This window comes from Diadema antillarum, unplaced genomic scaffold (assembly GCF_040938485.1).
Source record: "Diadema antillarum isolate AM-2024a unplaced genomic scaffold, OU_Dant_1.0 seq00000028_RagTag, whole genome shotgun sequence".
NCBI classification, from domain to species: domain Eukaryota; kingdom Metazoa; phylum Echinodermata; class Echinoidea; order Diadematoida; family Diadematidae; genus Diadema; species Diadema antillarum.
In genome coordinates this window covers 472,325-499,179 of record NW_027271144.1, presented here as the reverse complement: position 1 = coordinate 499,179, position 26,855 = coordinate 472,325, and the positions used below count along the sequence as shown (strand labels likewise).

Below are 26,855 nucleotides of genomic sequence, written 5' to 3'. Positions count from 1 at the left end.
TTGAAATGTACAGAGATGTAGAGATTGTATCTTCCGATTACATTTACCTCAAGTACTTCTGAATATGAACATGCCTATATAAGGAGGGAGATGTTTAATTTTTTCTTTGCCATTTAACCCTAAAATGACTGGGAGGGGGGGCCTACACTAAAAGGCCCCCCTCGACATTTTGCACGATTACTCTGCAACACGCAATGCTCTCGCCGCGATGCTCTATGTCTTTTTTCTTTCGAGTTTCCCGCACATTTTGACACCAAATTTGTGACGCCCGGGGGTACAGTTCTGAAGTTACATAACTTTTTGTACATGCACGTGAGGCCGAAAACGGCTCAAAAATGTGATTTTGTGTACAAAGTCAATGCAAATTGAGTTTTTTCACATGGTTCATATAAATATGCTTATTTTTACTTTAAATGGCTAAAATTAATTTGTTTTAGGAGTATTATGCTTCAAAAAGTGTCTGCCACAAATTTTGTTAAAAGAAACAACAAAAACAAAAGGTTAAAAAACACAGAAATACATAAGAAATTCATGAAACAATAAAATAAATAAGAAATTGATTTTGATACCAAATTTTTTTTCCTGTACATTTTCTAAGAATGCCACAAAGAATAATTAGACCAAATATGAGCACTTCTGGAGCTTAATATACTGATTTAGATCAAAGAGACTGATTTCTCGCATATATTAGCATAATTAATCAAAATAAAATAAATGAAGACTATTTCGAAAAATTTGAATATACGCTCTTGTAGATTACATCGCACACTACCATTGTGCAAATTTTTGCGGCAATCGCGCGATCCACAGCCGAGATCGTAAGGGGGGGGGGGGCCCTTTAGGCCCCCCAGTCTTTCGAGCTACCAAAATAGCCCAGTCTTTTTAGGGTTAAGGGATAGGTACAAATTGTATACAATTGTGGTTAAATGTCAAAATATTGCTTAATGGAAACCCTCAATTGTATACGAAGAAACAAAAATATATTTCCTCTTTGGATATCAACATATAGTCCAGGCTAGGCTCCATAGAAAGTGCACCTAACCTTGTTTTTTGATATATACAATGTTTTTTGATGGTTTCTTGTCAATTCGAGGGTGCTGATTCCAAATCCGATTGATGCCACTCGCGTAACCTTGAGCATTTTCGGCAAAATGCAAAAATCCAAAATCGCCGCCAGATATGCTAATTTGGCCATGATAATCCCAGTTATGTCAATTTTATGACCAATTATTCCATCAAAGTTTTTTTTTTATTTTTGTTCCTTGAGTAATTCTACTTGCACTTGCAAGAAATTTTTCATTTGAAGAGGTTCATTTAGTATTTTAAGCTTATTTTCAATCCAAAATGGCCGCCACTCCTATACTCATGTACTCTATGAATGGCAAAAAAATATGCATAGAAATAGAAGGCGAATTTTCAGTCACATACCTACGCTTTTATCAAATTTTGCATGTGCCATGCAAATCTGATGAGTGCTACTAGCAAAACAAGCAAACAAACAAGCAAACAAACAGAAAATGTATTGTTTTTAGGCTTATTATATTCTTCTTAATACAAAACTTCAAAATGGATGCCACTCATATACCCCTGCACAATACGTGTATGAACGGCAAAGTGTACATGAAAAAAAAAAATTGTCACCCGGGTACACTGTTTATCAATTTGTGTGCTGATTATAAATCAGAGGATTGTTACTAACAAAAGCTGTTTCATTCTTAGATGCAAACATCCAGATTTACTACCTCAATCTGAATTCTTCCCAAGAAATTTGGAAAAATCCACCAAAGCTTGAATTGACGCCAAGATCAAGATCGTTTATCAGGAATTATTAGACATGAACAATTTGATACGTACTTGCCTTGAGATGTTCAACATCATATAATATTCACGCTGATTTACTGAATTAAAAGGCTGAATCCTAGATGATGACACAATGAAATTTCCAATTACCTGTCCTGTTAAAGCGATATTATACAAACTTTTCAGTCCCCTCACCCGAGAAAGAACAGGAGGCAGGGGAAAGTGGAAAAAAGGGACCACCTCACTTCCTGTTGTCAAATCTCTGAAATGAAAACACTTATGATGCCCAAAAGTTTTTCATGTTAACCCAGATATATGGTAGATGAATTCTACCTCCATTTTTTTCTGAGTGAATGTGTTTGCGTATAATTATGATGTCAAGGGAGACTCTGAGATCTGTACAGTGCTGCCTCATTCTGCTTGTCTTTAATCTTCAGCACTCAGAGACTCCAACTCTCCAGCTTTCGACGGGAGATCTCCCGCCCCCGTTTTGCAAAATCTCCCGTTCTCCCGCTTCAGATTTAATTTCTCCTGCCCTTGATCTGTGTCTCCCACTTGAAATGATTTCGTACTTTGTGTGTTCGTATGTTGAAAAATAAGCCTTAGATAGCGCAAGAGAACATTAAGAACCCTATTAGAGCTTCCAGAGCTCAAGCGGGCCCTGGACCCCGGCCGCAGGAAACTTCGCGCACATCAAGTTGGAGTCTCCCGTTTGCTAGGGGTTTCAGGCGGGAGAATCTCCAGATCAGAAGGTACTTGGGATTGGAGTCTCTGAGCATTTGCAGATTCAGGATTGCTCTAGGTAACCAGACCAGCAGTGTTAGGACTCTGAATGATGGCCTCCTTAATGGTGGCTGTAAACTAACTCCACTAGAGCTCTTTTTACCATATACATGGTGACATAACATTCCCTTCACTTAGGAAGTTTCCAGATGATCTTGCCTTTGCGTCTCATAGAAAGTACTTGGATGGCATGAGCCGAGTACTGACCCATCTCAAGACAATAGAGAAGTTCTTCACGTTCTTGAGACTTTGCCCCAACCTTTATAAGATTATAATCCGACCCATGCCCTCCATCTTAGTAACCACCTTGCCAATGCTATGTTCAAGGTAGTCCTCTATGGCAAGCCTTCCAAGCATAGGCTAAGGAAGTCTATCCTCCTTCACTGGCACTCGATCACTCTCCCTCACGCTGGAAGGAAAGGATGGCAAGTGTTACCAGTGCTGTCAACGCATACCCTGACCTTCCAAACGCGATAGAATGGGGGCATTTCATGAAGCGTTTTGTCTGACAAATTTGTCTGACAAATTTCCTCTCAGCCAATCAGATGCAAGGATTTTAGTAGCTTATAACAGTGAAAAAGAAAAGATCTGACAAAAAGCTTCATGAAATGCCCCCTTGAACAATCTGCCATCAATGCGTCTGAAATCCCACAAGCCTATGAGATTTCCCTCCCGTAACTAGAAAGCTTTGACCCCAAAACCGGTTGGTGAAAACGCTAGTCTAATGTCATCTCTGACACCACCTAAGTTACCTACAACACTGTCTCTGGCCTGGCAACAAAGCCATAGGGCTTCAACTGGTGGTGGTCAAGCAAGTCTTCATGTCTTCATTCTGTTTCTATGGCAAACAATCGCCCTCTGACCCCTGAGGAAGTGCTGAACATCACCAGATTTGGTTGCAATTAAAGGAATTGCAGGACTAATATGCCTCTTTAGCCTGAGAATTCTGCAAATTTGGGGCTGATGTCACCTGCTGCCAAACATCCAATTAAAGGGTTCTTTAAAGACAATAAAAATGACAGTTTTAGTTTCAAGATAAGACTGAATGAGATCATGATGTCAAAGTGTATATTATCAACACCTGGGAACTGTGAGAGAACTGAAAGAGGTATCTCACATTGCTCCTTGGTTGATGTTTAATGAATAGCTTGTACAGTATTGCGTTTAGACAGTTTCGTTTATGCCTTCACCAGTTTTTGTCGTTGTTTTAATTCAAGAAGAAAATCAAGTTTGCTCTATAATATCAAGGCGGTACTTCTAAATTATATCATACCAAAGTGATGGAGGTTATGATCCATTTCAAACTCGCCCCAACCCCCCAACTCCTTGCTGGAAAAAAAAATTACAATGTAAAGGGTTTTTAGCTCACCTGAGCCAAAGGCTCAAGTGAGCTATTGCGATCGCCCTTCGTCCGGCGTCCGTCGTGCGTCGTGCGTCGTGCGTCGTGCGTCGTCCGTCGTCCGTCGTCCGTCGTCCGTCGTCCGTCGTCCGTCGTGCGTCGTGCGTAAACTTTTTACATTTTCATCTTCTTCTTGAAAACCCCAAGACCGATTTTCATCAAACTTGGCAGGTAGCATCCCTAGGGGGTTAGGAACTCAATTTGTTAAAATGGGCACCATGCCCCACCCAGGGGGCCCCCAGGGGGCCCAAACCCCCCAAAATTAAGGAATCTGTAAAAATCTTCTTCTCTAGAACCAGAAGTGATAGAGCTAAGTTAATACTATGAGTTAGTACATTGATGACTATAGTTTCAAGTTTGTTCATGGCAGAATCAGGGGTGCCCCCCTTGGGACCCAGGGGAGGGGGGTGGGGAAGGGTTCTAATGGGGCCTAAATTGTACATTTTCATCTTCTTCTTGAGAACCCCATGACCCATTTTCACCAAACTTGGCAGGTAGCATCCCTAGGGGGTTAGGAACTCAATTTGTTAAAATGGGCACCATGCCCCACCCAGGGGGCCCCCAGGGGGGCCCAAACCCCCCAAAATTAAGGAATCTGTAAAAATCTTCTTCTCTAGAACCAGAAGTGATAGAGCTAAGTTAATACTATGAGTTAGTACATTGATGACTATAGTTTCAAGTTTGTTCATGGCAGAATCAGGGGTGCCCCCCTTGGGACCCAGGGGAGGGGGGTGGGGAAGGGTTCTAATGGGGCCTAAATTGTACATTTTCATCTTCTTCTTGAGAACCCCATGACCCATTTTCACCAAACTTGGCAGGTAGCATCCCTAGGGGGTTAGGAACTCAATTTGTCAAAATGGGCACCATGCCCCACCCAGGGGGCCCCCAGGGGGCCCAAACCCCCCAAAATTAAGGAATCCGCAAAAATCTTCTTCTCTAGAACCAGAAGTGATAGAGCTAAGTTAATACTATGAGTTAGTACATTGATGACTGTAGTTTCAAGTTTGTTCATGGCAGAATCAGGGGTGCCCCCCTTGGGACCCAGGGGAGGGGGTGAGGAGGGGTCCTTATGGGGCCTAAATTGTACATTTTTATCTTCTTCTTGAGAACCCCATGACCCATTTTCACCAAACTTGGCAGGTAGCATCCCTAGGGGGTTAGGATCTCAATTTGTTAAAATGGGCACCATGCCCCACCCAGGGGGCCCCCAGGGGTCCCAAACCCCCCAAATGAAGGAATCTTTATAAATCTTCTCTAGAATCAGAAGTTATAGAGCTAAGATAATACTATGAGTGAGTGCATTAATGACTGTAGTTTCAAGTTTGTTCATAGGAGATCCAGGGGTGCCCCTCTTGGGTAGGGGGGGGGGGGGTGGTTGGAAGGTCCAAATGGGGGCCTGAATTGTACATTTTCATCTTCCTCCTGAAAACCTCATGATGGATTTTTGTCAAACTTGGCAGGTAGCATCCCTAGGGGGTCAGGATCTCAATTTATCAAAATGGGCACCATGCCCCACCCAGAGGGCCCCGGGGGCCCCAATCCCCCCAAATTAAGGAATCTTAAAAAAATTGGGCCCTTATTGTACATTTCATCTTCTACTTGAGAATGCCTGGTCAAATTTTGGTAGAGCTGTGAATAAGATTAGTGACTGCGTGAAAGGTGAACTTGCGATACTCAGGTGAGCGCTAGACCCGCGGGTCTCTTGTTAGTTGTGTCATTAATGTCCAGTATGTTTTTGTCTGCAACTATGTATCTCTGCACTTCCTGTATAGGATTTTTTCTGTACTTTGTTAACATGGTTTTAGGGGAATGTAAATTAGAAGCTTTGCTTTCTAGCTTCCCCTCCATTTTCAACATTATTTAATAAATACCATGCATCTAGGCTTCTTAATATATTGTGTTAGTATTACATTTTCATATTCAACCTGCATGTAGAATAATGATGGCATATTGATTTCTTGCGAGACGTTTGATGAACTTATATTCGTTGTTGAGACAAAATGAAATAGACAAGAAATTGTGTTAAACATAGTAAGGTTTATGAATATTAAATGCTCAAATATACATGTAGGCCCTCTATATTGTAAGTGACACCCAACATATTTGTATTACACATGCAACACTTTATGACAGCGTAGGTACGGGACTGGAAATACAGTAAATTTGTTCTATATTCTATGCATTATGTTTTGCCATTCATATAGTACATAAGCATAGGAATGGCGACCATTTTGAATAAAAAATGAGCTTTTAATACTAAATGAACCTATATGAAATGAAAATTCTCTTGCAAATGCAGATGGAGTAACTCTAGGAACAGAAATGAACAAAGTTTGGTGGAATAATTTGTCATATAAATGCACATTATTATGTTTATCACGGCCGAATTAGCATATCTGGCGGCCATTTTGGATTTTTGCATTTTGCCGAAAATGCTCAAGGTTACGCGAGTGGCATCAATCGGATTTGGAATCAGCACCCCCAAATTGACAAGAAACCATCAAAAAACATTGTATATATCAAAAAACAAGGTTGGGTGCCTTCTAGCCTGGACTAATATGGACGGAGTGAAATTTCTTCTGTCTTGGAGATTTGTAAAAAGCACTGTATCCAGAAATCATCATGCGTTAAACAATTAGGAAAATATCCCTCTCAAGAAAGGTTGTAGGACTGTCATTTCACATACATGTGCAACAGGAGTCCTTTGTAGAAAGAGATGTCATGATCAATATTATGTATGAAGATAGACCTTGTTTGTTTTGTGTGTTTGGTTTTTTTTCACCATGGCCATTAGGTGACACATTTATAGCTGAATCTCTTCAGTATCATCTAGTGGTCGTAACTGTCAAAATATCTTTTGCCATTCATTGATAATATGCATTCAGGTAGTGATGATGTCCCATTGCTGAACATCCTGTGTATCAGGGAGAATTGGAGACCATAACAAGGTTATGCACAATGCTGCATCAGGCGCTTGCCTGCGTCATGCTTCTCCCTTGTCTACCACAACAATGGTCAGCGTGTCCCTGCACTGTCAACCTCTACTTCCAATTCATTATGTTGTTGTTGTTGTGCTTTCTTCTCTATCTACCCTGCCGTCCCAGATACAAGAACAGTCATCCCCCAGGTGTCCCTAGAACAGGGCATCCTAGCCTACACCATCCCATCCTTGGGGAGTAACAGCTTCAGCGGGGGCATCGACATCGACATCATCTGGTATATCCAGGCGGAGCCACACCTCAATATTCTCTTCATCATAGAAGGTACATGTACATTCTATGACTGCAGGCAGAAACATATACTGTATACGCTATATATTTCGCGTGGGTTTTATTTTCGCGAATTTCGCGAGTCGGGAGCTATTCGCGAAATTAACAACACACGAAAATATTACCTTCCAAAATGAATCCCTTGCCTTGATGATACGAACATTTCAGTACTAGTATACCATGTCACGGCTTACCGAACAGACCATACTGGCTAAGCTTGTTTACGCACGTCCACGTCTACTTACGAATACTGTAGAGAGCCAATCCATTATCGCAAGGGGACCACTCGTCAGAAATCTAGCGCGATGGACTTAACCACTTCAAAAATGTTGAATTCTAACTTACTAGTTCGCAGAGTTTGGTAAGTTTTTTTCATGCAGTGTATAACTAGTATCATTCTTATTTGCTAGTAAGTTGAAAATTCACACTTTCTTTGCCACTTCATATTTTCTCTGGTCCCCCAATCGCGAATTTAACCACTCGCGAAAATGTGTGACAGCGGCAATTCGCGAAAATTTATGTACGCGAAAATTATAGCGTATACAGTACTTTACATCATGCAATAAACTTTATACAAGGCTAATATTTGTTTCAGCTTTTGATCAAATGCTATCTTTTCTATTGTCACTATATAAAAATCTGACCCCCACAACTTTATTAAAAATCTTATCTCTTTGGTACATATTGTGCATTCTGAGATACCTGACTTCATACCGTTGATCATAATTCTTTTGAAGGTTTGTACAGTGTACTGTATAGTATGCAAATGATCAAGCAGGATTTGGTAGCGCTGCAAGTATTAACCCTAACTAGGCCGAGGGGAGGCCCCCCCCCCTCGACGTTTCGCGCGATGTATCGCTATCGCGAGAAGCTATCGCCGCGACGTTTCATGACTTTTTTCTTTTGAGTCTCCCGCATCTTTTGACACCAAATTTGCGATGCCCGGGCGTGCGGTTTTCGAAGTTGCGCATAAATACTTGTATGCACGTGCATGTCAGACCAAATATTGCTCAAAAACGTGAATTTGTGTACAATTTCAATGCAAACTGTGTTTACAGGCAAATTTCATAAAAGTATGATTATTTTGGGGTTTTATCGATTAAAATCAATTAATTACATATTTTCTTGTTCGGAACAATGTCGCGGACAAATTTCATCGCAAAAACAATGGAAAACATAAAGTCGAAAAAACGACGAAATACATAAGAAATTTTAAAAACAATAAAATACTTAGGAAATTTTTTGTGATTGCACAATTTTTTTCTCTTACATTTGCTAAGGATACTAAAAAGAATATTTACACAAAGAATGTGCCTGTTTTGAGCTTTATTTAGTGATTTATGCCAAATTGTCTGATTTCATGCATCATTATGCATAAATTAGCATAATTTAGTGTAAATGATAATTTTTGAAAAAATTAACTTCATGGTACTTTAGATTACATCATAGGCAATGTGTGTGCCAATTTTCGTCGCGATCGCGCAGTCGACGGCCGAGATCGGGGGGGGGGGGGGGGGGGGTGGCCCCCCCTCCTGCTCTATCATCTACCTGAATAGCCCAGCCTACAGGTAGTTAGGGTTAAGTTGCTTTCATAACCATTTTTTGGTGTGTGTCTGTGTAGTACGTTATCCATTGATACAGTATCCTCTCAAGTTGAATATTGATGATAAGAATTGCTAATCAGGAGAACAAATGCCACAGTTTAATATTGCACTAGGACAAGTGAAACTAAATGCAAACAATTTGAAATTTATGAAAGAATGTAAGGTAATAGAATGAGGGCAGTTCTTTTATCAGGAAAGTTCACACATAATGGCAGTTTGTAAAGTGTGCAAAGCAAGTTGATCTTTGCAGTCAGGTGATATCGCTGTCACATGACCAAAATGATGATGTAATATGATGTGACTCTCAAGCCTTATTACCCTGTTGAGGACAAGTCCCAAGTATGTATAAATGCATGTTGGAGCAAAATCAGCCCGTCCTCATCGAGTTAAGATGGCTATTAACCCATTGAGGCGAGTCCCGAGTATACTCGTGCTAGTGTCTATGGGAAATGAGTGTTGTAGCAAAATCACCCGTCCTTTGAGTATCGGGTTAAAATGGCTATTAAAGTACTACAAACTGTACAGACTGTATATGTGACCCTGCATCACAAAACCAACAAAAAGTCGCCAGACATGGATTTTTAGTTAAGGGCAGATTCTGAAAAAGCAGACTCGAAGCTTTAAAATGATATATAGCTCAATTGAAATGGACTCTCCTAACCTATCTAAATATTGGAAAGCAAGCACACACTCTGGAAAAGTGTGAACCGAGAAAAGAGGCTCTGAAGTACAGGGTCTATCTGTCTATTCAAGCATTTAATCTTTATCAAACCATGCTGGCTGTGTGATGAATGGGAAAAAAAGCAAAAAAAAAAAAAAAAAAAAAAAAACAGAATGTAAACCACTGGAGTAACAACAATGAAGGGATAATCAGATTAAGTTAAAATTGAGCATGCTCTATCAACACATTCTGTCCATGATTAATGCCAACTTTCAAAGCAGTGGCATTATTATCCCTTCAAAAATTAACAGACTTGAAAGTGAAGAGTGTGTAAAGGGTCATCAAGAAATGAAAAGGGGCCTCTGATGTATGCCTGATCTCACTACTCTACAAAAAAGGGTTTTAGAAAAACTGCTGAAAATGCACTTTCCCACTCATTTTATGATCCCAAACTTAAGAATAATGTAGAGGAAGGGTAGCTCTTTGAGAAAATATGAAAAACTTAATATTGACTTGGTTCACCCGTTTCACCTTTTTTTGAGTCCTCACGTAAAATCAAGGGGTGTGACTTTTTGTTTGTTTTCTGATGCATGGTCATATATGGAGTTTACTCTGACAGTAATCTGGAGAGACTCTTAATGTGGATCACACTCCTTTCATTAATCATCTCGGTCATGATACTTGCAATTGTTGTTGGGTTTTTTTCTTTCTTTCTTTCTTTGAGCATGGCATGTTACATCATTTTAATATCTGTAGTTTTTTTTTAAGTTTCTTTTCTTTCAATATGCCCTGATTGGATCCAGGTCCGGGAACTCCATCCTTCCTGCTTCCTTCCTTCCAGAGCCTAAACCATCAAACCAAAATGCCTGTTTACCGTGGTTTCCTCTTTTTTTTTTTGTATGCAAAGGTTTCAATGTTTAATATATCCCTGTTCTCCTCCCTCCCCTCCCCCCTCCCCTCCCCCCTCCCCTCCCCCCTCCCAATTTTCATAGAATTTAGAAAGAAGGAGAGTGGGGACATCAGCACCCTGGAGATCCGCGATGGCCTGACGTCACAGGCTGCCCCACTGTACTTTGCCCGCACTGCCCAGAGTGGCTACCACATTCAGTCCACCCACGAGAAGCTCTATGTCCGCTGGAAAGGGCCCACGTCAGCGGGGGCCTCCTTCCGTGCCCAGTTCTCCTTCTACATCCAAGCAGGTGAAGTAGAAGGGATTCCCTTTCTACCTGATTTCTTCCTTTCTTTTTGTCCTGTATTTCTTCTCTCTCTTCTTCCATGCATTTTTCATTTCTTCTGATATTTCTTGAATTTCTTTTGCCCTTCATTCTTCTTTCATTTATTTCTTCATCCCTGTGTTCAAGTCTTCCCTTCTGTCTTTCTATCTCCCTTTCTCTCTATCTTTCTCTCTCTTCCTCTCTGCCTCTGTGATACCAGTTTCAAACATGTACATATGTCTCAGTAGGTAGGAATGGAGATGTAGTGTAGGTCTTAAAGTTTTGATGCTCACACTAACCCTTCCCTATAAAAAAGAAAGGAAGATAAAAGAAAGAAATTAAACGAAAATAGTGGAAAAACTGGGTCAGTTGTGACAACTGATACTGCATTCATATAGCCCATTTTTCCTGGTGCTGTACATTTGTTGGAACTCAGTTGTATGGAGATGGGTGGCAATTATAATTTGTACCTCCATGATAAACTGCACTGGTGTAGTTTGTCGTGGTTCACTCCTGTAACAAATTGATACAAGGCCGGTCCCGTTGTAGCACTGATGCTCTGCATACATGTAACTGGGTGTCACTGTGAATGTGTCTTGGTACAATTCCATTGCAAACAGTCAAAAATGCAAACATACTGTCATTTAAAATGGTGTATAGGGAACTGTCTGTCATATATTTCGCGGAGGTTTCATTTTCATGAATATCATAAGTCAAGTCCTAGTAGTTGCAAATTCAACAACATGCAGAAATAGTAACTCTGATCTTGACATGAATGTGAAGTGCTTTTATACATTTCTCTGTTTATTACTATACTCTCTCATGGGGACTTTAACTACTCGTGAAATTATGGAAAAGTCACTCATTCAAAAAAACTAGACTTGCTAGATACATGCATATGACTCCTACAGTATTGAGAGGCCCATCAGTTTTTAATAGGAAATTATGTTAATAGTGATGAATGTGTTAAACAATAACATTGTTTGTATGCACAATATTTGTGTACACGTTCTCGTTTCAATCAGCGTTTGCACAAAACACTGTATAGCAGTTTACGTTAAGAGTGATGGAAATAAATGTGCATGCAATGATTTTTTTTTTCCCGGCTGAAGCCCACGGTGATGAATCTTGCATAAACAGAAAACATGAGCTACGGTGCGGGACACACATTCTTCAATATGAATGCGCTATCACAGGGCTGCATTTGAGTTTTTTCGAGACAGCGAGAGCAATGTGAATACATTTTTTATGGGACTGGTGCGGTGTCATCCCTCTACATTGTCTCGGTGCAGCATCAGTACAATTTTTTCCCCTTTTTTTTAATAGGAAATGTGAATGAAGTTTGATAAAACAAGCAGAGTAGACTTGATGCAGTGTTCCAGTGCATCTTAAAAATCGTGAATGTTTCAAGTTTCTTTATTCTACCAAAGCAAGGAACATATTAAAAACAAACACATACATCAATATTCGGGTACGATTACAAAAATATCAGCAGGACAGCAAAAAGAAAAAAAAATAGCAAAAATAGAATGACAATTATAAACCTATGGACATAGGTTAACAGGTACATGTATGCTATGGTAGGTATGCTATGGTAGGTAGCAGCCAGAAAGGAAATGTCCCTTATTTTTAGCTGACCTAAAATTATTCAAAATGTCATTTCTTCTTTGCTTCCTCAGGGCCAGGGATGCTGTGCCCATCCAACTACTTCACCTGCGAGAATGGCCACTGTGTCCTTTTGCAGCTGGTCTGCAACTCTAGAGATAACTGTGGCGACAATTCCGATGAGGATAGAACCTCCCGGTGCCAAGGTGAGGAAGTGCATAATGATAGCCATCTTTTGGCACATACTCAGAAGACCCAGGGCTGGGCCTATCTGGATGAATTATTGCAGCATGCTTGCTTTTCTGTGTGTGCAAGTACATTGTAAAAAACATGGTTATGAAGCACATTGAAAGTTTTTTGACAAAGATGTGTGTTGTTGCGCAGTTGTCATGTAGTAAATTGTCCTCCAGTGGCTTCTCCTGTGACCTCTGGAGGTACAGCGAAGTGCTTTCTGCCGTCCCCTGTTGGTGCGTGGGCCATTACTGATTGCTCTAATTGTATCAAGGTAGCAGTGCCTCTGCGGAAGCTCCATCTACTTCTGCCCTAGATTCCACTGTTTGCAATGCTTTCTTGTCATTGCTATGATGATATCATGATGTGAGGGTGGTGATGTAGCACAGAGAGTCGTGGCATTGAGCAGAGCTTCGCGTGGGAGAAGACGGCCTGTTGCTGTCCTCAACAGAAATAGCATTTGAATAAATAAATGCAAATGTCACAACATGTGAGGAGTTCCATCAGAGCCAAGATTTTTAGATGTAAGATGCAGAGTTTGTTATGTTGAAATGTCAAATGAATAGTAATCATAATAATAATGATGATAATCATATGATAATATGAAATGTGTAGAAGTTATTTGGTATTAGTCACACGGCCATGGATATTATGTGGGTAATGACCAAGCTCAAACAAATTGCTCATCCAAAATAACCCAAGCTTCCAAAGATGAGAGTGATTCCATCAATATGTTGTGCGTCATCATCTCTTCAGAGGTGAAGACTTCATCTGTTGTTTTCACCCTAGTAAAAAAATAAAAAAAGATCAGAAAAGAGCAACAATAGAAATGAGTTCTCATACAGCAGAATTGAATGGCTGAGGTGGAAGAAAACAAGAAGTGAAAGAAAGTTACGTGCATTTTGTTGTGTACACTTGTCATTGAGCATTGTTTGTAATTGCAGATTGATTGAATATTCATGCTACTTCTTTAATATCTTCTCATGATCCCTTTAGTCCACACAGCTTTGTTATAGTGTATGTCAAAGGAAAGTGCTATTGCTCTTTCTGAATTGGTCATTTTGATCTTCTTGTCATGAATAGGGAATCTCTTTTATTTAGAAATGTCTTCCTCTTTATTTTGTTTCTCTCACCCATTTTCATAATTTTCATCATTACTAAATCGCACAAAAAATCTTTCATTCTACCTCTCTCGTTCTTGATATCCCCTTGCCCTTTCATATGATTATTATATATCTCATATGCCTACTTTTGTATTTGCATGGCCTGATCTCTCCCCCATTTTTTCTATGTCTCTTTCTTTTTCACTTTTTTTTTGTCAAACTCTCTCTATCTAATATTCATTTGTTTATTGTCATCATCTCCTCCATAATAATGCTCCTCACCTCTGCTCTTTTCTCTCTCTCTCTCTCTCTCTCTCTCTCTCCTCTTGTATCTTTCTTTCTTGTCCTGTGTTCCCTTTCTTCTGCACTTGCTTCATCATTCCACTAATGTGCTCCCCCACCCCCTAATTGCTGACAGTGCCCTCTCGGGGGACACTGCCATGCCACCCCTCCCCTTGCCTGCAAGGGGGCACATGCATTGCTTTTGGAACCCAGTTCATTTGCCACTGTCCAGAACGCTTTCATGGGGAACTGTGCGAAAGGCAGAAGCGTAAGTTTGCAGTCCCTCCATCACTATTAACTCATAGTGAAATGAAATATTAATCGCCTGCCAATTAATCCCTAACTCTCAAATTGAGGAGTCTAGAATGCCAGCTAATTTATTTAGTGTAGTATCCTCATATTATTCCACTCACTAGAGTCAAGAGACAAAAGTACCATTGCACATATTTCTTGGCATTGCAATACTGCCTTTATCTCCTTCATTCCTTTTTTTTTCAATCCTTTCTTCAATCCTTTTTCTCTCCCTCTCCTGCCTGTTTTCATCTGATTTTGACTCTTTCTGTCACTCTATCACTCTCTCTGCCCATCTGTCTTTCCTGTCGGTCAAATATAGCTATTTAAAAGAAATAATACAGCATATCAAATATGTATATATATTTGGTTGGTTTTGTTTTGATCTATCTAATACACAGAGAAAAAGAGGCACACATATGGTTATACCATTTAATAGAGTATAGTATACCCCAGTAGTCCACCATGATTATCACATTGGTACCAGCTGATGAGATGGAAGTGAATGTCTGCCTTGTATGAAGTAATGGAAGTATGTTGTGTGTGTATGTGTGATATGGAGACAGAACACTAGTCATTAAACTCATTACTGTAAAAATCAGATAGTTTTTGTGTGCATTGTAATTTTGCAAATTTGGCGAGAGCAATGATTCTTGTTTACACTATAATGCATTGAATGCCAGTGGCATTTCGCAAAAATTTCTTGTCACAAATATTTCTTGTTTTACAGTATTTCATTCTCACCCACAAGTGAGAGTACAGTATATTTGGCACTCGTTGCCCATGCACTAATGTGTAGAAATGGTTACAGAGATATGGTCCTAATCAAAACGATCCCTATCAAAATATTACATCAAGACCAGTAATGAATCAGGGGGGCGTTTCATCAACGAGTTCGTTGGAGGTTTTCACCGACAAATTTGCTATCAGCCAATGAGACGCAAGGATTTCAGTAGCTTTTAACAGTTGTCAGTGTAAATCACTGACAAAAAGTTTCATGAAACGGTCCCCTGGACTCCCAGTATAGTTTGCTATTCTATCCGCCGCATCATTCACTTGCTGGCATCGACGCCAACTATCGCAGTCTGCCAATCGGTTCAGATTGGCAGTGTTTATCTCAACACCAGAGTATGCTCATGTTTGCATGCATACTGCCTTTGTCACATGTGATACTTTGTGACACTTTGTAGATTATAGCCATATGACAGGAAGTGACCCCAGCACCCACAACAAAGAGGTGGTCACAAATAGCCAGAATGCTGTACTTGGTGTTTATAAATTTCGAGTGACCAATAAAACCATGATGACTCTTCGTAGCAAAAAAAGACTCAAGCAGAATAAAAAATAAAATAAGATAAAAAAGAAATCGCAATACAGGATATTTACATGTTTATATGACATCATGGAGTAATGTGGTGTGGTGCAGTGACCCCACAAGCATCTGCTTTTACTGCTCAGGGATACACAAGAAATCATCATGTACTTTTTCAACCCTCAAATGAAGTAATGGATTCCTCAGTGACAGAAATTTCATTTTTTTTTTCGTAAGGGCCCTCAGAAAATAGTGCTATTCTTACCACCTGTCTCTGTTCTTATCGCAGTCTGCCAATCAGTTCTGAATCACCTCCTTTAATCTCAGCACCAGAGTATGCTCATGGTTGCATGCATACTGCCTGTGTAACATGTGAAACTTTGTGTCATGTACAAATTGTGGCCATATGATGGGAAGTGACCTGAGCAACCACAACAAAGAGATGGTCACAAATAGCCAAAGTGCTGTACTCAGTGTTTGTTTCAAATGACCAATAAAATCATGATGACTCCTGATGGCAAGAAAGAACCAAATAGAAAACAAAAAAAGAATGAAAGAAATTGCAATACAGGATATTTATACATGTTTATCTGACATCTTAGTATGATTTGGTATGGTGCAGTGACCCTACAAGCATCAACTTTACTGCTCATTTCACTGTAGGTGCTCTATTGGTGCTTTGCCCCTGTCAATATTCTTTCCTCGACTCGTGACTGTCAAGAAATGTATCCGTGCTCTAATGCCATGATGCAAACATGAAAGATAATTGTGTGCATATGCATGGTGCCTGTCAACTTTGAAGCAAGTGTTATTAACTGCTTGGTATCCTATTATCCTATCAGCCCCCATTGATACATATTTGCCTCGTGCTTTCTCCTGGCCATCCTTCTCCATCTTTGCTCTCCTCTTCCCTTCTCCATCCTTGCTCTCATCTTCCCTTCTCCATCCCTGCTCTCATCTTCCCTTCTCCATCCCTGCTCTCATCTTCCCTTCTCCATCCTTTCTCTCATCCTCCCCTCTCCATCATTGCTCTCATCCTCCCTTCTCCATCTTTGCTCTCATCCTCTTTCTCCATCCATGCTCTCATCCTCCCTTCTCCATCCCTGCTCTCATCCTCCCTTCTCCATCTTTGCTCTCATCCTCCTTCTCCATCCTTGCCCTCATCCTCCCTTCTCCATCCTTGCTCTCATCTTCCCTTCTCCATCTTTGCTCTCATCCTCCTTCTCCATCCCTGCTCTTATCCTCCCTTCTCCATCCTTGCTCTCATCTTCCCTTCTCCATCCTTGCTCTCATCTTCCCTTCTCCATCCCTGCTCTCATCCTCCCATCTCCATCCTTGCTCTCATTCTCCCTTCTCCATCTTTGCTGTCATCCTCCTTCTCCATCCATGCTCTCATCCTCCCTTCTCCATCCCTGCTCTCATCCTCCCTTCTCCATCCCTGCTATCCTTGCCCTCTCACCTTGCCCTCATCTTCCCTTCTCTATCCTTGCTCTCCTCCTTCTCCATCCATGCTCTCATCCTCCCTTCTCCATCCTTTCTCTTATCTTCCCTTCTCCATCCTTGCCCTCATCCTCCTTTCTCCATTCTTGCTGTCATCCTCCTATCTCCATCCTTGCCCTCATCCTCCCTTCTCCATCCTTGCTCTCATCTTCCCTTCTCCATCCTTGCTCTCATCCTCCCTTCTCCATTCTTGCTCTCATCCTCCCTTCTCCATCCCTGCTCTCATCCTCCCTTCTCCTTCCTTGCTCTCATCATCCCTTCTCCATCCTTTCTCTTATCTTCCGTTCTTTATCCTTGCCCTCATCCTCCCTTCTCTATCCTTTCTCTCATCCTCCCTTCTCCATACTTGCCCTCATCCTCCTTCTCCATCCCTGCTCTCATCCTCCCTTCTCCATCCTTGCTCTCATCCTCCCTTCTCCATCTTTGCTCTCATCCTCCTTTCTCCATCCTTGCTCTCATCCTCCCTTCTCCATCCTTGCTCTCATCCTCCTTCTCCATCCCTGCTCTCATCCTCCCTTCTCCATCCTTGCTCTCATCTTCCTTTCTCCATCCCTGCTCTCATCCTCCCATCTCCATCCTTGCTCTCATCCTCCCTTCTCCATCTTTGCTCTCATCCTCCTTCTCCATCCATGGTCTCATCCTCCCTTCTCCATCCATGCTCTCATCCTCCCTTCTCCATCCCTGTTCTCATCTTCCCTTCTCTATCCTTGCTCTCCTCCCTCTCCATCCATGCTCTCATCATCCCTTCTCCATCCTTGCCCTCATCCTCCTTTCTCCATTCTTGCAGTCATCCTCCTACCTCCATCCTTGCCCTCATCCTCCCTTCTCCATCCTTGCTCTTATCCTCCCTTCTCCATCCTTGCTCTCATCCTCCCTTCTCCATTCTTGCTCTCATCCTCCCTTCTCCATCCCTGCTCTCATCCTCCCTTCTCCTTCCTTGCTCTCATCCTCCCTTCTCCTTCCTTGCTCTTATCCTTCCCCCTCCTCTCCTCCATCATAACAAGAGTTGTTTTGTGCTTTGCTGAGGGAGGTGGATGCTGGCACAGACAGAAACGGTTGATTGGTGTCGCCCCTTGGGCGATCATTAATGCATGGCCGCATCAGTCGAGCGAGGACAACGGGGAAGTCATACTGGCTGTCCGCCATCTTGATGTTGCTGAATTCAGGAAAGGACCTCCATTTGCTGTAGTCACTTGCAGTTTTACATCCTGGCCTGGCGTTTCCCTGTGGGGGTTGGGAAAGAGAAAAGCTGAGAGGGGCTGAGAGCGAGAGAGAGAGAAAGCGGTAGTGGTATGTGTCTGTCTCTGTATACCTCATAAATCGTGTGGACTGTCTACCAGCGGATGTCATTCAAAGCTGCAGAAAAACTCTTGCGCCTCTTGATACCATAGTGAAGATTCGGAGTTGACATATCTTGCAGTGGAGATACAATGTAATGCTTGCGTACGATTGAATCCAATGGCAGGAAAGAAGATAAGAAGAAAGAACGGCAGTATAAGGGGCTCAGGTAGGAGTGGCTTTAAACCTTTTCAGGACCATTACCATTAAATACTGTGAGCATTTAGTGGAGAAATTGTTGTCAGCGGTACTGAATGAGCTTGCGTGTGTAGGACTGAGTACAAGTACATCTGGGTTGGTGCTGTGATAGGGATAGTCATTTTGCTTTGTGTGACGTTATTTTTAAAGGAAGTGCCATACATGTATGAGGTAACACCGCAACATGATGTTGCCAGTATTGTGTATTCTTTCTTCTTCTTATCGTGTGTGTGTGTGTATGTGTGTGTTCAAGGTGGGAAAAAAATTGTGTTGGAAATCAAATTGTAACTTTCCACTGTCAAAGGTTTAGCTGCACATTGTAGCACATACTCATTATACATTGCCTTTCTCACTAGAGATGCACTTTTTGCTATTTTTTTTGCCACTCTCTTTATACATGACATCGACTTCTTGCACTTTTAGGTCTCATGCTGAAGTGTGATAGCACATTTCCATAGTCTGTAGAGACAGTTTAAACTCTGTGCCAATTTCTCTGATGCGTGACTGAGTTGTCCTACTTCAGTTTTACTCTCTGCACTGCTACATGTATGTTACTGTTTATTCTGCACATACGTATATCAGTATAATCTACATGTATATTAAAAAAAAAAATGTTGCAGTTTTACTTTCATTATTCTTTTGTTTTTGTTTTGTTTGCTTGTTTGTGTTTGTTTTGTTTTTTTGCTGCTTTGCTTTGCTAACTTTGCTTGCCTTGCAGTGTGTTTTGACATAACTTCTTACTAAGCTAAAACACTGCAGCTGACTGGAGATGAATAAACCATCATATTTCGGATATTTTTGTATGCTGTGTCCCTGAGTCAAGACTAGTACAGGATCTCAGCAAAGTGAAGTCAACAAGATACGGACGATGTGAACTTCCTGATTGATGTGCTATCCCAGTAGGCTTTCGGGACATGATGAGAACTTTAATATATGTGATATATTTTGATTTATTTTGATTTATTATTGTTATTATTATCTTTTGGGTAATTATTACTTGTTCACAATGTGTGCATTGATGTCTCCCGGCAGGACACACCACAGTATCGCCGACGTGCTCCATAGTGTGTCTGAATGGAGGAGTGTGCTTAAACAGCGCCTGTCAGTGCCTTGATGGATACTTTGGAGATCTCTGCGAATTCCGTACGTATAAATTTCCTTTAAAATTTGACTCCTGTGCAGAGCCAAATTATGATTGCCTGCTCCTTATCCCTCCCCCTCCACTGACCTCTCATTCAATAAGTACCAATGAAATTTCAGACTGTTTCAATTTTTTGAAAGATAAACTCTCATGCTTCCTAGTATAAAACATCAATTTTCCATTTGCAAGGTGAAGTTGTGATCATTATCATAAATTAGATCAGAAACATTTCTTTTTTTTTGGGGGGGGGGGGGCAAGGAAGCACTCTCAAACTGCTATGTCTGTCATCTTATTTCATCATAACTATGTATAGTGGAAGACAAATGTTACACTAGAGGGCAAGAGTTTATCTTCTGAAAATTGAAACAGTTTGAAATTTCATTTGTACTTACATTCCCTTTTTAATGACTTTAAAAGTATTGGTACTACTCCGTGCTCAATCATTGCATGGAGCAGATTGGTAATTACCTTGAAGATGGAATGTATCTCCTGGTCTATATTTTGAGTGCCTTACAAGAGCATACTCGTATGGAGTTAAGTTTTGTTAACTCCAGTTTTAATCAGATGAATATGCCCACAAAATTTTTGTTGTCTTTTTATTATCTAATTGCTTAAGTGATTGATAGACTTATTTATATATTAATTCTATTCATTTTAAAGAGGATGGCTAGTAACTGATCAGTGGGAATCAGTGGAAATGCTGGGGGATGATTGTTCCAATCCTTGTGGGATTCATTTAAGAGTACATTATATATCTATTGTGTGAAAATTGTTTGCTTCAGAATAGTCTCGTATTCAAGTAATGTGCAGTTTAATGCCCCGTCAGTGTACAGGCATGCTAACCTGGAAACATTAAACTGGACATTACTTGAATATGAGACCATTCTGAAGCAAATAATTTTCACACAACAATAGATAGTGCATGTGGAGGGGGTATAATATATTGAAATGATGTTATCCCTTGATCACTAATGTTTACGTAATCATGTATTCATTATTGGGTTGGTTTTTTGTTTGTGTGTGTGTGTGTGTGTGTGTGTGTGTGTGTGTGTGTGTGTGTGTGCAGCTTTGTCCTTTAGCTTGTTTTTATTTGTCTGTGTATGAATTTGTGTTCAGGAATCTTCCACCCTCAGCAAGTGTTTGTTACCCACCCTTGTGTATTTTTTTTTCACTGTTGGACACTCATTACATGCTTCTTACTTTTTAAATGAGCTCATATGTTTTTTCACTCCTGAGAGCCAGGAGTGTATTATTCTCAGTCAAAGTTCAGCAATCTAATCTTTGGAAAGCTTCAGCTTAAATGAAGGCTCAAGTTAAAGTGACGCTCGAGTTGGTGTTCAGGTTGACTTTGATATGTGGAACAAACAGTGTTGAATATGCGATTAAGATTGGACAAAAGAAAATTAAGGAATCTATTTTAAAGAGTATGGCATGCTTGCATAAGAAGGTGATACTATTGACAATCAGTTATGTAAATTAGACATGATAATAGCCCTAGGCATTCACACTCGGGAGTTATCAGTTTTTGCATCACAATGTAAAAATCAATTTTTGTTATCCACTGCTCACATTGAAAATAAAACTGTGGAACCTTCATATTCCTTAACTTTTATATATTTCTCTTTAAAAAGGAAAGTATGTCTGCTCTGTTTGCTCCTTTTTTTAAAGCTTTTCATCAAAATGAATGTGACAATGAAGATTTTTTTTTTAATTTGACCATGATAGATCATGGCTTGCATTATTTCCCCTTGTTGTTTCTATTTCTTACCCTGCTAATGAGTGTAACAATTTGCTCTGGTAAGTGGATTTTACTAAATGCTCATAGCTATCTTTTATACCTGCATTCTATTAGTTTTACTGTTTAAATCTCATTGTTGATGTACAGTGTAGATTAATTGTGTTTGAAATACAGAAATACATGTATGCCTGAGTCTATTGTTTGTTTGTTATTATTACATTTTATTTCATTTGCAAGGCATATTCCTTTTGGATGATGAGGGAGAATGTATTTATATATCTTTAATTTTCAGCAATTAGAAAAGAACCTGTCATATTATTTGTTTTACTTTTGTATGTTGTAAGCTGCTAGCTTGTATGAATTCAGAATTCTTCATGTCTATTTTCTATAGAAGGTGTGTCATTCTACAAACTTAAGATATAATGATGAAGGGTAAAAAAAAAAAATCACATTTGATTCGGGTGACAATATTAGCTTACAATAGATGTAATATCTGAGAAATCAATCTTTGTCAAAATTTCTTCATGATTCAAAACATAACCAAGTACTACAAGGAAAGATGCATTGCACACATCTATTCGCTGCTGACCATCTTCAGATATAAATTTGTAATCCATCGCATGTGAGGGGTTCAAAACATCGCTACATTCCAGAGATCATCCTATTTTCAAGATATATCCCATGGCAAAATCTAAATGGCAACTGGTAGTAAGATGTTTTAAATGCCTTAATACAACTGTACATCCAAACAAAAGCTGGGAAGGGGGGGGGGGGTGGTTGTTAGTGTACTCTATTTCCATCAATCATATTGATTTATTTTAATTAGTGGGGGGGGGGTATGAAGATGGAGTGATGTCTGATATGAAGAAGGAGGTCATTTTTCAGACAGAATTTGTTTCATTTTGGTTTCTGTTCAGTAGCATCAGCACTCATCATCACTTTGATTTCTAGTTCATGGTTGTTCATGCTGGGCTTGAAATGGAATGATATCCATGTTTTTTTACCATTCAGTTGATTCAAACATTATGCAAACTTTTAAATTCCTTTTTGTTAGAGTTGGCCTCATTTGGCATAATTAGCTAGTTTTTATAACTGAAGACTTTAAGAAATTTATTATTGTCCTATCATATCATTTTTCTTTGTTCCACACAACATTTAAAAGAAAAAGAAAATCAGATTAATGATAGGTGTTAGTCATGTGTAAAATATCCTGACTGTGTGGTCCCAGTTTTTGACCAAAGAAGAACAAAACTATATGATAGGAGGTTACAAATCTAAGATGTGCTTTTAATGATCTGTGGAGCTTGAACACCAGCTGTTTGATGAATAGCCAAAGTACGTCTAGTCATTTGATAAAGCTTTTTCTCTCTCTCTCTCTCTCTCTCTCTCTCTCTCATCCAAGTGCCCTCAAATCCCACTTAAACCTTTTCATGAAGCCATAATGTGCTCCAGGCGGCTTTAATTGCTGCTATTTTTGCGTAAGGAATACTTGATACTTATTGTCTGTCATTAAAAAGAAAAAGTGCCTGGGTTACAAGTACTAGTAATATAGAGCCCTGCATTAGTCCCACCAATATGGCTTTTATGCCCATCAAACATCTGATGAAAAAACAGTGTTGTAGGGTGTATTTTTTTCCTCTGTAAACTATGACTGCAGCACAGCACAAAGAATATTAATATGTAATGCAAAAGCCTTCCCGCCCCCCAATACTCTAATGAAGTCATATCATGTAGTATGAGGCTGTGAAAAGCCAAGCACTTGTACTTCTCATAAGTTTATGCAGTGAACAGTTTATCAAGTCACATGTAACACCAACCTTTATCATCACTGTTAATAAAACAAAACTTCCTTTGGTGACATAACCTGGACGTCTTTTTTTCATTGTAATGAGTTAGTGGCCCACGGCCAAACAGGATTGTGACTGGCAGCAAGTAAAGCAAATCAAGTGCGCAAAGCCATTAGATGCATGATTCTGATATCTTTGATAATGTACATGTAGCCACATAACATTTTTATGACATGAAATCACTATGACCTTTGTGCCAAACAATAAACCTATTTTTCATTGTAAACTGTCACTCTGGCATTTCGCCAAGCCGTTAGTGTGTGTGAAAATGAAATGTTGACATCGTCATCGTATTGGACATGACATTGAAAGAAGAAAATACCATGAACTTTTTGTTTTCTCATAAAGTATTTACCGATTCATGTTTGCGGAAATGTTCAATGTGCTGCCAAGATGGCCCATTGAGTGAAAGCTTGACAATTCTATTGTTATATTCAGCTCTGTTCTCAGAACATTGTTTTTCATGAAAATGGATGTTTGCCCATTCATGTTTGTCCTAAGGAGAGAGCTTTAAGTATTCATGGTGTTATGACAGTGTTTAATTATCAAGGGACATGTTAATAGAGATTCCCCAATACAGTGTATGTGAATGTTAATTTGTTCGTGTACACTGTATGTGTGCCCTTCATGTGAGTGTTTGTATGGGGGGTATGTAGTGCTTGACATTAGCAGTGGCCTGGCACCACTAGAAATTGATGTTGGGCGAATATGTAATCTTTTGATGGCCCCATTGGGCAGCTAAAATCCAGAATGAATTTTCATGTTTCTGTGTGTTTCGGGCCTCCAAACTTTTAGATTCAAAGATTTTGGTTGCCCAAACAGCTAGACACCTAAGCAAAAAATGTAAAGTTGAGCCCTTGGGTATGTATTTACAAATATGTGTGTTTATATTTACATGTGCATGTTCATACTCTAGTACTACATTTTATGTGCACTTATTATTTTGATTTATGTGTGTGAGTTGCCCATTTTTGTCATTTTGTATAAAGCACTTTGAGCCTTATGGGAAGAATGTACTGTATGCATTACCAATCTTATTGAATTGTATTGTATCTACAAATGGCAGGTCTTCTATATCTGTACTTCCAATTTTGAATCATGAATTAACAAAAGGATGACAACCATGATCTTAAAGTGTGGTGGTGTTGTAATGGGTGGCCCTAATTTCCATTCCTGGTTGTTTGGTTCGCCCTTCCCAGGTAATTCCTCCGGGACGGATTTCACAGACCTCCAGCACACCAGCATCATGATCGGTGCCTTCGTTGGTGCCGTCTGCCTCCTCTCTGTCTGCTGGCTGATCGCCATGGCACGCAAGCGGTACCAGGAGGAACCGCCTCAGGGTCATCTCACCCGCATCGTCAGCATTCACACTCCAGGTGAGTGCCACGCCCCTGCCCTCTAACTTCTCCCTTGCTTGCTCTTTTAGTATCACATCTACGTATGTACACCCCACCCCCCCCCCCCCACCCCCCGTGTGCCGTGTTGATGTAGTGTATGGCTGGGGGAAATGGTACAATGTGTGAGCGTCACATTTCTGATAAAAGAATTATATTGTGCATCACAGGCACTTTTAATCCTTTACTGGGCTTTGCTTGCAGATTGGCATGTGCTCTGGAATGTTTTCATGTAATACCAATCAGCACAGATGTCTGGAATCCAGTCGTCAAATGAATACAGATTCCTAATCCCTGTAATCCCTGTTGTGTCACCACAGCCTTCCTGTTGGACTGAGTCACATAGCTACACCCGAGTGGGCTTGCTTTAACATTACTACCAGGCCAAGTACGCATTGATTACTGAATGCTAATGAAGAGCTGGTTATTATAAAAGTTCAGTGACTGGGCACATGAGGTTAACTGTTTGTCACAGGAACCGATGTACCGTGCCTTAGATTTGTGGATTGGGCATTGCCTTGAGGAGACAGTAGACCAGCTTTAACGTTAAATATTACAATGTACACTGATCTGAGAGCTGGTTGCCCTCAGATGTCTACAGTTGCAAGTTTAGCATGCTAAATCCACTTGGAAATTGTCATCATATCAAAAGTGGACCACTTCCCAATGTGCTCCAAAAGTGTAAAAGTTGGCATGAGAAGAATGTACATAAAATGTATGTCATAATAGAAAGAGTTGATTCTCTTTGTTAGGTACACCTGTGAACAGTGTAGGCATGCTAAGTGCATCACTCTGTTGCTACAAAAAGTTTAACCCCCTCTGGAGTCCAAAAATAGCTCATGAAGTATGCTTTCTCCACAGCTCACATGAACATCCAAATTTGACATACTATGGTATAGTACAGACTGGCATGTTTTCATTTAGCTTTGGTTCACTTTTGAGCTCTTGAATGCTGCCATATCTCCCAGATATATAATATTTGTTCCATTATCTTTGTCTGCCATATTCTGCAGAGGAGGTTGGCTTGCGGAGAAACACAACAGTAATTGGAGAGCAAGACATTCCCCCTGCCTACAATATCGCCTGTCGGCGGGACAGCCGGCGTGGGTCGCTACCAAAGCGCTACCGCCCCTCCATCGACTCCATGGGGCCGCTCTCCCCTCCTCCCTCCTACGAGATCGTGACAGGTGAGTTGGAGACATTGGAGAATGAATACGATCCCAGCCAGTTCACGATTCCCGAGGTGGTCGAGGAGCGGAATCTCCCGGACGTTGTCAACGGCGATCAGCCGCCATGTCAGCCTGCATCAAACGCATCCCAGGAAAATCCGCAGGAGGAGCAGCAACAGGATCCAGAAGCGGAAGATCAAAGGCAGACTGGGGTACCTCCCCGTGTCTCCCGCGACACTGTAGTATGATGCTTGATACATCAGCCTACGTCATACTTGTAGTAGGTGCCTTGGACAATTTTTTTTTTTTCGAAACACCAAATAAGAGCAACTCTGGAAGCCTAAATATGATGTACCCCTACTGGTTTTCAGCGGTGGCTCTAGAAGTTGGCTGGCAGTCCCTTCTGAAACCTTTTTTCCATACTTGGTGATTGATAGGAACAAAGTTATGTCATCCGCAATATTGGTGATTCACGTTCCCGCCTTGTACGTGCCTTCAACACGTCTCGTAAGAGATATCACAAAGTCTTGCACAATGAATACAGTATTTCCACATGAAATGCCTATAACTTTTCACATTACATCTTTAGATATGCTCACTGAAACTTGGGCCTACATATTTCATGTGGTAGCTCTTTTTTTGTATACATAAAGGCAGGTCTTCACTAATAATGCACTTCAAATGTAACCTTCATACACGATTCTTAGATGCCACGAGTATCATCAAATCCACCTGAGCAGTGCCTGATACTTGATTTTCCTGTTAAACACAACATGGAACAGGTCAACAGACAGAAGCGTAGATTTTTTAGAGTTAAATCGTAATTAATGATATCCATAAAATGCCTTCGTTTTTGTCACTTTGCCATACAGCAAGATGTAGAGCATCATGTATATTTGTAAATAAGACAACGACTTGTGATGTTAAAAAGGATGTGCCATTTTGTTCCACAGGGTTTTAATGCAGGCATTTATAA

General features: G+C 40.4%; 1 protein-coding gene across 1 annotated transcript in view; it reads left to right on the top strand.

Annotated features, from left to right (window-relative positions):
* Nucleotides 1-26,855, top strand: part of LOC139725237 (uncharacterized) — a 33,208-nt gene extending 6,353 nt beyond the window's left edge. Inside the window, exons 3-8 of the mRNA XM_071636329.1 lie at nucleotides 7,087-7,245; nucleotides 10,509-10,715; nucleotides 12,410-12,541; nucleotides 19,623-19,733; nucleotides 24,516-24,692; nucleotides 25,724-26,855. Of these exons, the coding sequence (XP_071492430.1) occupies nucleotides 7,087-7,245; nucleotides 10,509-10,715; nucleotides 12,410-12,541; nucleotides 19,623-19,733; nucleotides 24,516-24,692; nucleotides 25,724-26,127 (1,190 nt within the window). The 3' untranslated portion in view covers nucleotides 26,128-26,855. The remainder of the gene's footprint in view (nucleotides 1-7,086; nucleotides 7,246-10,508; nucleotides 10,716-12,409; nucleotides 12,542-19,622; nucleotides 19,734-24,515; nucleotides 24,693-25,723) is intronic.